The sequence below is a fragment of the Clarias gariepinus genome, chromosome 22 (genome assembly GCF_024256425.1).
Source record: "Clarias gariepinus isolate MV-2021 ecotype Netherlands chromosome 22, CGAR_prim_01v2, whole genome shotgun sequence".
NCBI classification, from domain to species: Eukaryota; Metazoa; Chordata; class Actinopteri; order Siluriformes; family Clariidae; genus Clarias; species Clarias gariepinus.
The window spans coordinates 4,326,702-4,338,474 of NC_071121.1; the positions used below are offsets into that span (position 1 = coordinate 4,326,702).

An 11,773-nucleotide genomic window follows, 5' to 3' on the forward strand; every position below is an offset into this window, starting at 1 on the left:
ATGTTAAAACAATCACTAACATTTTTGTAGGCAGTATATCCAATATGTAGTGTTTGTTTATTTATTTATTTATGTAAGTGTAAATCCGTTAAATTTCTCGAACAGATGTTAAATTTTTCAAAAGGTTATACCAGATGACCTTTGGTGACCCCATGACTTTAATCAGTAATTTGACACCATTTCAGAATCTTTGTGGCGATGGAATTTCCATCATATTGCAGTCAGGCTAAACGTAATTAGCTAACAGGGTCACGGGAGCGCAAGCTCGTTTTAGGTAACGTCTAAATGCGTCACACTTCGTCCAATGTCTGAAAATGTTAATTTAGCTAAAAACATACAAACACACGAACATCTTAAAAAAAAATTTTTTTTTAAATAACACAAATGTCCAAAAATATAAGTGTGATTATAATTAAAGAGGCAGGAATTTTCTTTTTATTTATTCTACGAAATAAGAAAACGCTGAGAGTGCGAAAGTATTTCCCCCCCCCCTTTTTTTTGTATGCTAACGAACCACAATGTTTAGCATTAGCTTTTTGTTGTCTGTAGCCGAGTTTATAGCTCTGACTTTTTTTCTTTTTTTCCCCCTCTATTTTGCCCCCTAGTGGAATAACAGACAAGATGATGTCCGTTTGACAGGTCTGCTCTAAAACATGGTGAAACAGACAAGACGGAAAAATTTCCACATACAGTACACTGTCAGTTGAATGTTTTTAAACATCATGTATTAACATTCTTAGATAGATTTAAGGGGAGTAACTATGAACTTTAATCAATGTCTTCGAACCAACAGATTTACACCTAATAATCTTCATGTGATGATGGTAGAAGGATATTGTAGTTGGGGGAAAAACTGTCATTTCTTCATATTAGCATTTAATTATTTGTTCAGCTCAATGAAGGGATTTTTTTCCCGCATATCCTGGTTAGTCAGAGATGCTTGGCGGTGCTCGGGCTCGAACCCCATGACCTTCCGATCAGTGACCCAGTAACCCACATCCCTAACCGAATAAGCCAGAACTGGCCTATTTGTCTTAATGAGGACATTCGGGTCTCAGAGGCTAAAGAGTTTTAGCTTCAGCACACGACATGTTTGTGTTACAGTTGATATCAGTTAACCGTTGTCGAGTCTGAGACAACTTTTTGTAATAAAAATAAAAAGTCAAGGTTCGAGTGTCTAAGTAAAAGCGAGAGCAAGAACAAGAAGCTTCAGGTAATTTTTCGATGTCAGGTTTTAGTTCTTTTTTTTTTTTTTTTTTTAGGAGAAATGACTTCACATCAAAATTTTAAACAAAGATGAAAGGCGACTCTTTCCATGAACAATTCCGTAAACAAGAACGTCACCATATAAATATTTAATCTCAATTGACAACTTTTTTCTTCCGTAAATCAGTTAATCATCAGTCTAACATTTGTGTGTAAGATCGAACACTAAACATCACATCATATTAAGAAATATCAGGTTAAAACAATCACTAATGTTTTTGTATACAGTATAAACAAACACTACGTATTGAATATTTAATTATTTATTTATTCATTTATTTATTTATTTATTTATTTATTTATTTAAGTATAAATCAGTTAAATCACTCAAAGATTTTTAAAAATCTTTTTACGAAAGAATATACAAGGTGACCTTTTGTGACCCCGAGATTTTAATCAGAAATTCAAAGTCATTTCAGAATTCCTTGGAATATTCGTCGGAAACGAGACTGAAAATATTCAGCATTTAGTTAAAAAGGTACATCCTAAATAAAAATACAACACGTACAAACACACAAGAACCTTTCACTATCAGAATTTTGAACAAAGGCAAACCCGAACAAAGGTTATTTTTATAAGATCAAAGTCAGGACCAGGATTATATTATGTTTAGAAAGACCAGCGTTTGGTCAGTATACAAAAACAAAGTCCAAGTCACAGACCCAGACTTAAAACTAACCCTAATATTACATTTTTACCTTAGCATTCGGCAGACGCCCTTAACCAGAGTTAAGTCAATAACTAAGTTAAGTTAATTACTCATTACATTAGCAGATGAGGGTCAAGGGCCTCGCTCAAGGGCCCAACAGCTCGGTGCTATGGTTTGAACCCCGGACCTTCGGCTCACTGAACAAATGAACTACTACAATTTGAGAGGGATTAAAAAAAAAACTTTGACTGACAGTGTACATTTAACTCGGCCTAAAATAAATAATGACGAATAGTAGAAGTATTTTATTTCTCACTGTAGACCATCACAACCATACAGGGTGTACAACTGTACACTGTAGAGTGATGAGTGTAGCATCTTTGTAAGCATTTAAGAATGTAAATGGTCTTCCAAAAGTGTGTGTGTGGTTGCTAATGTAAATACTGTACACATTAAGAAAACGAGAAAAAAAAAACTTAAGTTTTTTTTTTTTTTGGTCTTTTTTTTATTTTCCTGAAAAAAAATGTATGCATGATCATACTTGATATTTTACACAAGTGCAATACTGTGTAAATATCAGTGTGTACTTCAGTGTCATGGGTTTTATTGTTGTGTTAGAAAGGGACACGGCCCTGTCTCGTGTAGTTTGCAATGGATTTTTATTGTTATTATTTTTGTTATTATTATTTGTAGGAGTTGTATTATTGTGTACGAAGGTCATTAACATTTGACTTCCCTTCAAGGGTCGTGTTTAAGATCGGTTTCTCGCTCGTTTTATCTTATAGCTGACGGTGCAGATATGCCGACTCTGTGGCTTTCGTCCCGAATGAGCGCAGCAACACGCGCTTGATTCCTGTAGAGCTTCTGGACAGAAAGACACCCTGTCCAGGGATTAGCTCGGTGGCTTTGTCCGAAATCGCTATTGGCTCTCGCGCTCATAAAGAAAATGTTGTGTCTGTACAGCTTTCACAAACAAACGGGTGCCTTCTTGTAACAGTTCATCATCAATATAATAATAAATGACAGTGTGATCCCGAGTCATATTTCTACAAAACCCTGCTAGTGACATCCTTGCTTAGTAATGCGTGGCTGTGACTTAAGAAGCCACTTAATTAATTATCTTGCCTGGCAGAACAAGATAATTAATTAAGTGTTAGTCACAACATAACATGAGAATGAGCTTGTTAAAAGCGACCTGAGTAACGTGAGGAAATGAGATGCGTAGCCGTGACTTACTTGGTAAAATGTAGATGTGGCAGTGTGAGGAAATGAGATAATTACAGTACACGTGGTCGCAGTCCTGTAACGCGTCAGAATATGATGATTTAAATATGTTCATGATTTTGGCATGAGAGAATAAGATACGTAAATATGACAATTGGCATTTATATCTCAAGGAATGAGATAAAGAATTGAATATGGTCATGACTCTAAGGTTAGAGAACAAAACCAAAAAAAATGTGGCCATGATTCTGAAATGAAAGAATGCAGGAAAACAATATAATTAAATAAGAATGTCACCCTGCAATATAAGTGAATGAGATAATGAAAGAAAATGAGATAACTGAATATGACCATGACTCTGCAATGTGAGGAAACGAGATAAAGCGGAAAAACAAGATAATTAAAGATTAAGAAAATTAAAAATACACTAATGCAAAAAAAAAAAAAGAAGATGATAAATAGATCTGGCCATAACCGAGGAGAAAGATCATACGAAGGAAACAAAATAATTAAGTATTGATGTGACCCTGCAATGTGAATAAATGAGATAATGCAAGAAAACAAGATAATTAAATGTGACCATGACTGTAAATTGTGAGGGAATTAAATAACGTGGCGGGGGGGATATTCAAAATATCTGAATATTATCATGACTTTACAACTGCACTACAAGGTGAAGAGACAATTACAGCCATGACTCTAATGCAAGAAAATGTGATAATTAGATTTGGCCGGCACACTGAAATGTGAAGAAATATGAGATTGCAGGAAAATTAGATAATTAAATGAGGTCATTACCCTACAATGTGAGGAAACTGGATGAACCGGGAAAACAAGATAATTAAATATGAATGAAATGACTCTGCAATTTGACGGAATGACAAAAAAGGTCAAGAAAACAAGATAAATAAATCTGGCCATAACTTTGCAATGATAATGAGATAATGCAGGGGAAACAAAATAATTTAAAAAAGGGTGTGACATATGTGACAATATGAAGAAATGAGATGATGCAACAAAAAAAAACAAGATAAGTAAATATGATTCTGTGACGATAAACGTAAATTGTGAGGGAACAAGATACCTGGATATAACCATGACTCTGCATGTGGTGGAACGAGATAAGGCGAAATACCTAGATAATTAATTATGGGCATGACTCTGAAGTACAAGGGAACGAGACAAATATGGCCATGACTCTTATGCGAGAAGAGGAGATAATTAAGTGTGACCATGACTCTACAATGTCAGGAAATGAGATATTACAAGATAACGTGGAAAAAAGAGACAAATATGTCCTAGATGAACCTGAAAAAACGTGATAAGGCAATTATATAGGCTCATTAATATGAGCAAATAAGAATTAAACATGGCCATGACTTTATAACTAGACTGAATAGCATGTTAATTTTGCATAATTAAGAGTTCTCTAATTAAAAATAATGAGATAACATAGATAAACATGCTAATGTAATATCTTTTGTTGTTTGTTCTTTAAATAAAAAAAATGTCGAAATCGATTGAAACTTGATTAACCATTAAAAATGAAGACGTCTCTTTTTTTTAAGACTTTATTTTACTTCGCGTCATTTTCGATCTGAGTCACGTGGACACGCATTATTTTTAAGTGTGATGTCATCAGTAATGGGTGTGAAAATTTCCACTTCAGTTATCATTTACTTCACATAAAAAGAAACCTTTTTTTCTGCTCTAAAATGTCCCCATTGCAGTTTTATTCTTTTTTTCCTTCACTGTTGAGGTTCACCAGCAACATTAAACATTTAAATTAGCTCGAAAGAAGAAGTATGACTCGGGAGCAGACTCAGAAATCCCCACAATTTACATATGAAGGCACTTACACACGTGAACGAGGCCATCTGCTAATCCTGGCTAATCGGGACGCGACCCAGAGACGGAAGGTGCGTTTGATTCTTGGTTAATACACTACGCCTCATTACATGCACACTCGCATGCCTTTACGGATCCTCTCTCACAGCATCTCGGATCCTACAAGAATTCAGATCCTCAGTTTATATTTATATCGTCATTGGGAATTTGCTTATTGAGGGGGTAAAAACATTTGGTTCTGTGAACCATGACTGTATGTGGAGAATAAAACATTTCAAATAAGATGAATAAACATTGACCAAAAGATTGGAAATGGTGTCTGTGCTTTGTGTTTGTCAATCTCAATGAAAAACCGCATGTTTGCTCCGGGTTAATAAAAACACATACGTATTATATTTCACATTCTTTTCTTTTATTTGTTTCCTCTTTTTTTTATTTAAAAGCTTTCCCTTAACTAATCCTAATTGAGATCATCCTAATCATGTTCGTCAGAGAGTTGCAGGTTGTTTACAGTTAAAGGACACTACTTTACACCTTAAAATTCCATGTTTTTCCCCCTGATTTTTATTTCTTTCTACACTGTAAAACAATACTGAAGGCATTTATCTAAATTACACAATAATCTTTGAACAGTTGATATTGAGATGTATCTGCTACTTCTGCTCTGTAATCCTTCAAGACGGCTCTAATCTGAGGTGCTGGTTGTTAATCAGTGATTTATGAGGCCGGTAGGGTTGGGGTTCAAAATTAACTTTAGCAGAGATAACGTTTTCGTCTTGCTTTCCTGGGAAGGTCTTTATGAGAGACAGTTTCATCATGTTGCTTGATGGGTTTCAACACTGTTCTTGCAAGAACTTTTTCAGGACAGCTGACCTTCATGTCTTAATATTACAACTGACTGTTGTTGCTGTTACTTAATAACCTAATTACCATATGTGTTATTTCATAGTTTTGGGGGAAAACAGTATTGTTTTAGAATGTAGAAAATAAATCCAAAACTCGGTTGTCTGGTACTGTACATCAGCAACAGGCATGGGATGTTAGGGTTAGTAAGTGCTAATAAATAAGCACATCTGCTTTCTTTTTTGTGTTAATATGTTTGCATTTGAACTTGCTCCTCTTTGTGTTGTTTTCTAATTTTCTTTTGCACACTGATCATTTTTTCCCTTGAATTCCTTTTAGTTGCATTTTCAGATTTCTATTTTGTTATTCGCTTTAAGTTTTCATTCACTTGTGTTTTTATTGTATTTTCTAAGTACCTTTTTCTTTTATGGTCTTGCAATTTTGTTGCGTCTTTCAGCTTTCCTGTTGGATTTCTAGTGTTTATGATTAAACTTTTGTTTTTGTTGCATTTTCTGATTAGCTCTTCCGCTGTTTTTTTTTAAAGATATCCTGTTGTGTTTTTTGTCGGACTTTTTCAGAATCTGCAGTGACCCAATTAGATGCTTAAAAGAAAATTTATACAAGGGGTGTTCAGGTCAAACTGGGACTTTTAATTGTACAGGATAACACCACCGTTATGAGAGTAAAAACTTCCTTTATTTCTCTATATAATCCTCTGCTACACTAATGCACTTATTCCAGTGTTTCACTAGTGCTTGGACACCATCAAGGTAGAAAGTTTTCTCAGTACGCTGGCGTCATGATCAGATTGTCTGCTTTCTGTCTGAAACCATGGCCTCCCAGGAGCTCCTTAAATGGCACATACATGTGATGGCACAATCAAATTTCTGGTGAATAAAGGCGTAAAATTAAAGACTTTAAGCACAGTACTCCCAGCCGAGTTCCTGTAACGTGCAAGTGGTGTTGGTGAACGATTGTGTGTACAGTTCCCACAGACAGATGCGTCTCTTCTGCAAGTTGGCGACAAGTTATGCGTTGACTTTCAAGGACCAAAAGAGAGTAAAGGCTCTTTACAAACACACACACTGTTTATTAAAAGTAAAATAACTAGCATTGCACAACATATGCAGTATTTACAGGGGAGTGAAAAGTGATGCTAACTTGGACACGCTGCTGGATAAATGCTTATTAGCAGGGCTCAATGGAAACAGTGCCAGGACACGTGACTAAACAATATACTCTTACACAAGTTCTATTTACAGTACAAATAATTACACAGAATCAGTGTGTGGTGGTAGGCAAAAATCTGAGAGGTGCGGTTTGTAATGTTTTAAAGAGTTTCAGGACCTCTAACAGTCTTATCATTATAAAGATTTTGTTATCAGGCTATTTCTCATTTCAGGTTTCAGTTCACTTTTTCTGACTATAAAATAAGGCCGGTTCCAAAAAAGGAAAAAAAAAAAAAAGAGTTTTTTTCCTTAATTAAAAAAAAAAAAAAAGTTGTGACCGGAGTTAGTCAGAAACTTTTTCACAGCAGTTCACCTCATGGCCAGAAGGGGGCTCCAAATATAACATCACTCACTGAAGTTTAGTGGAAGAGGATGCGCTTGTGTTTTGTGTTGGGGATCTGTTCTCGGCTCTTCAGCCTCCTCACTGCCTCCCTCATGTGTTTGGGCTGGAGTGGAGGCGTGTCTCCCCACTTCTCACACACATCCAGAGCTACACAAACACAAACATGTTAACAAGAGGTTAATAAACACAACCGTAATTATATTTCAACCCGTCTGTGAAAGTAAAGCTCACCTTCCTCAACGATCTCCCCGGCGAAAACTTTGGAGATACCAGACATGGCGATGACGACGTTCTGAGACACTGATGATCCCGTGATGGACTGAATAAGCTGAGAGTAAGTATAGCAATAAATTTAGTATTAAAATATTTATACTGTACAAGTTTTTATTTTCCTGAAGTTTATAGTATTTTTTTTTTAGCTGAATCGTAAAAAAAACTGTGCCATGTAGGGTGTACAATCCCTTGATCTGGGGTTAGGGAGGGATTTGGTATTCAGCCTCATGTTAGGAGCTAGTTAGCTTTGTAGATGCGATTCAGAACAACTTAAAAATCAAAGTGTCGTTTAAGACGGCATGACGTTATCAGATATAAACTGAAAGTGCTTCTGTGACTGGGTTATGAATGTGTGCTTTGTCAGGCAGCTGCTCTCTCCGCAGTACTGCTGACCGTACAGACCTACTTTCACCCATGCTGTGACCGACAGTTAGCATACGTGATATCAGAGGTGGGTCGAGTAGCCAAATAATGTACTTAAGTAAGAGTAGCTGTACTTCAAAATAATATTACTTAAGTAGAGGTAAGAAGTAGTCAGAAAAATATTACTCAAGTATCAGTAAAAAAAAGTATTCGGTGAAAAGATACTCAAGTGCAGAGTAACTGTTTCATCATGCAGATCAATTCATGCTCTCTGTTTCACCCAGATGAGGATAAGTTCCCTGTGGAGTCTGGTTTCTCTCAAGGTTTCTTTCTATTACCATCTCAGGGAGTTTTTCCTTGCCACTGTCGCCTCGGCATGTTCATCAGGGACTATTTGATTCATACATATTCACATTCCATACAAACTGCTTTGCGACAATGACAATTGTTAAAACCGCTATACAAATAAAATTTAATTAAATTGAATTGAAACAGTGTCACGTGGTCGGTCCACCAGCGGCCTTTCTCTGGCAAAAAAAAAAATATATATATATATATATATAAAGTGTTGAATAAATGGTTAGAAATGTAACAGGTGTGTAGCCGAATGTAGCGGAGTAAGAGAGCGTTTCTTCTTTACAAATCTACTCAAGTAAAAAATATGGTGCAGTAAAACTACTCATAGAAGTACATTAAAAAAAAAAAAGTTACTAAAGTAAATGTAACAGAGTAAATGTAACTCGTTACTACCCACCTCCGTGTGATATACGTGATACTTATAGTTAAACATCCCAGTGCTGTTACAGTCTATTTCTTTTAACCACTCATGGATCGCCTCTTGTCTAATCAGATTACTCAGACATAACTAACCTTTGTATAATTAAGATTACCAAAATGTTAATGTTGACATTATTATGCTACTTGTATCTAGTAGTTTATCAGTAGTGATTTCTGAAATGTGAATTAAAGCAGTTGTTTGTTTTTCTCACCCTTTTGATGGCGGCTTTGGGGAAAGCTGAGCGCCTGTACATCTCATACCGGTTCAGCTGCTCCTCTGAGAACGAAGACACCAATATTCTACACAACACAGACATACATACATACTAAATAACCAAAATACATAATACACTCTTCTGCACACTATGTCTAATATACAAACTATGAGATATATAAACATACAATACCAGTCGACCTCCGAAATTTTATGATTTTTATGGTTTAAACCCTAAATGTGCTCTCAAAAAACTTTAATTTCATTTCAGACTCAGCTTAATACATTACCCATAAAAATACGGTAATAATTTAAGGGGTAAATAAATTGTAGGGTAAATACGGTAATAATTCAAGCTGTGTTTTCCATTGATGTGTTTTTTTTTGTTGTTGTTGTTTTTTGCAGCAAGCATTGGTAAGAATGCAGAGACGTACACGGACATGATGTAATGATGTCACAAAAATAAAGTCAGTTCTTAGAAGGTTCACTATTAAACCGGCACTAGCACTTGGTTCACTTTGATTTGTTGTTTTTGAAGACAGAGGGGAAAAAAAAAGGTAAACCACAATAAAGACCAGAGAGCAGTTGATGAGAGAAAAGCAAGAGCAAGCCATCGTCATAAAAATTCAATCTCGCTGAAGAGAGGCTCTCTATATAGGATTTCTCAAAAGATACATGACTGAAACTCGCGCATCTTGGATGCTCATTTGCGTTTGTCGACACGGCAAAGCTCCAGACACACATGTTCCCAGGAGTGAAAACGTGTTGTGCAGGTGCTGTTGGAAATGAGTCTCTCGACAGAGGAATAAGTATCCACAATAAGCCCCGTTCGCCCGATCTTACACCACCTGATGCTTACTTGTGAAGAACGTTAAAGGAAAGCATGTTGAACTTGTAAGGATCCGGCAAAAAATTTTCCTGCATCACGCGAGCAAATTGTCTCCTTTTGTTCTGTAAAAATTTGATAAACTAACCCAATTCGAATAGTGCTCGTAGCAACAAATACATTCTGAACCATCTTAAAAAAACAAGCTTAAAAACACTCACTGCATCTTCTGGATCTCATCTTCATCCACTTTTTGTTTCTTCTCCTTCTTCTTCTCCGGCTCCACTTTTAGTTTTTTAGCAGCCGGAGGATGAGCGCCAGAGTGTCCTTCGTCGTCCTCGTCTCCTCCCGCCGCGTCCTTTGCCACGCCCTACGGACAGAAAAAAAACGAAATATCCGTTCTTACGCTGGTCTCCTATCATATTTGGACTTTAATATTTTGGACAGGCTCACACGTCTCACCATTTTATCCTCTGGTTTCATGGTGGCCGGATCCATCGTCATGGCTGAAGCTGAAGCTCCTCCGCTGGAACCCTCACCTGCATTCTGATTCTGGTGAACATGCTCTGTGGGTGTGACATCATTTCCTGAGTCGCTTTTTACGCGAGCCGGGTCGGCCATGACTCCCACCGGCTGTACGACACACAACAGAAATTATGGAGAGACACCAGATATATATGTATAAGTCAAGTTGAGTTTTGAGGCATTCGAGACAGTAAAATGCAAAGTTTGTTTAGAAATTATAATTATGGATGGTAATTTAAAGATACTGTATGTGCTGCTCAGTAACCATGTAGCATTTTCTTTCTTTTAATTTGAAGTTAAAAGTTCTTATAATTCTTGGTTTTTAAGTGCGAATACAAATATTATAAGGAACATTTGCAATTGCTTTTTATAGCCAGATAAAAGTCTTTCAATTCTTGTACTTGGGATTTTCTCGCATTCTTACTTGCAAAAAGGCTTCTAGTTCTGTAATATTCTTTGGTCGTCTTGCACGCACAGCTCTTTAAAGATCTCTCTCTCTCTCTCTCTACACGTAATACTTACAGAATAGCAATAATAATCAAACCTATACCGAAGTATCGTGATAATAATCGTATTGCGTGCTCCCTGCTGATTACCATCCCTACTCTAAAAACAATATAATTTTATACTTTTATTTTATGGCGGTTAGAATCCAGTAGGTTACAGTAGTCATAATTCTCCCTCATACTCCAATTACCTTTTTTAACACTATTACACATTATAAACGTGTGTTGTGACACACTCCTACACACCAAGGCTCACTCATTTCCCTTCTAAGCCTTCTTATATTTAGTGCACCAACATGTAACAGAGTCTTATTTATTTATTAATCAGCCTTACTTCTAAAACATCTTCTAATACTCTTCTATACAGATGAGTTAGTCAGGCTAGTTCTATCCTAGCTGTAGCACTATGCTAACTCGCCCGGTGTTTGTAAACACATGAAGTATTTTCTTATTTACCTTTCACGTTCACAATCAGGAGTTACGCAGAAACAAACCGGCAAATTTTCCGCTGTAATTTAAAGAAATATATTTTTTATATTATATCTGTTACAATTTTTAAAAATTTACACGTAAAGCTGACTGGATCACCGGCAGGCTAAAGCTAACCAGTAATACACATAACTTCCGGAATACTACAAAATAAAAGTTCGAATGAACATTTTTTTCAAGTAGCTACAAAATAAAAGACGCGTGCACAAACAGTTTTAGGTCTTACATTTACAAAAAAATAAAAAATAAAATAAAACAGAGAACAATATTTTTCTCGACTTGAAAAATGTATCTTCAGTAACCATTTTATCCTGGTCATGCTGATATGCCATCAATTTAAAGATTTATACCTTTAAATCAATGTTTGGTACTGAAGTAAAATTTAAGAAGTTCCAATT

At 35.9% G+C, this 11,773-nt stretch overlaps 1 protein-coding gene across 1 annotated transcript; it reads right to left on the reverse strand.

Moving 5' to 3' along the window:
- Window positions 1-6,897: 6,897 nt before the first annotated feature.
- Window positions 6,898-11,508, reverse strand: taf11 (TAF11 RNA polymerase II, TATA box binding protein (TBP)-associated factor). Its single transcript, XM_053482032.1, has 6 exons — window positions 11,343-11,508; window positions 10,318-10,488; window positions 10,077-10,225; window positions 9,028-9,115; window positions 7,634-7,730; window positions 6,898-7,549 (listed from the first exon to the last, which is right to left on the reverse strand). The coding sequence occupies exons 2-6, from the start codon at window positions 10,474-10,476 to the stop codon at window positions 7,419-7,421; spliced, it is 624 nt and encodes a 207-aa protein (XP_053338007.1). The 5' UTR covers window positions 10,477-10,488; window positions 11,343-11,508; the 3' UTR covers window positions 6,898-7,418.
- Window positions 11,509-11,773: the final 265 nt, after the last annotated feature.

What these genes read in the sequence shown, in the direction of transcription:
- taf11 (XM_053482032.1), bottom strand. Translation starts at nt 10,476, where the DNA reads ATGGCCGACCCGGCTCGCGTAAAAAGCGACTCAGGAAATGATGTCACA. An exon ending in TGAAACCAGAGGATAAAATG is followed by an intron (nt 10,226 to 10,317) that starts GTGAGACGTGTG and finishes TTCTGTCCGTAG; the next exon opens with GGCGTGGCAAAGGACGCGGC. An exon ending in GATGAGATCCAGAAGATGCA is followed by an intron (nt 9,116 to 10,076) that starts GTGAGTGTTTTT and finishes TGTGTTGTGTAG; the next exon opens with AATATTGGTGTCTTCGTTCT.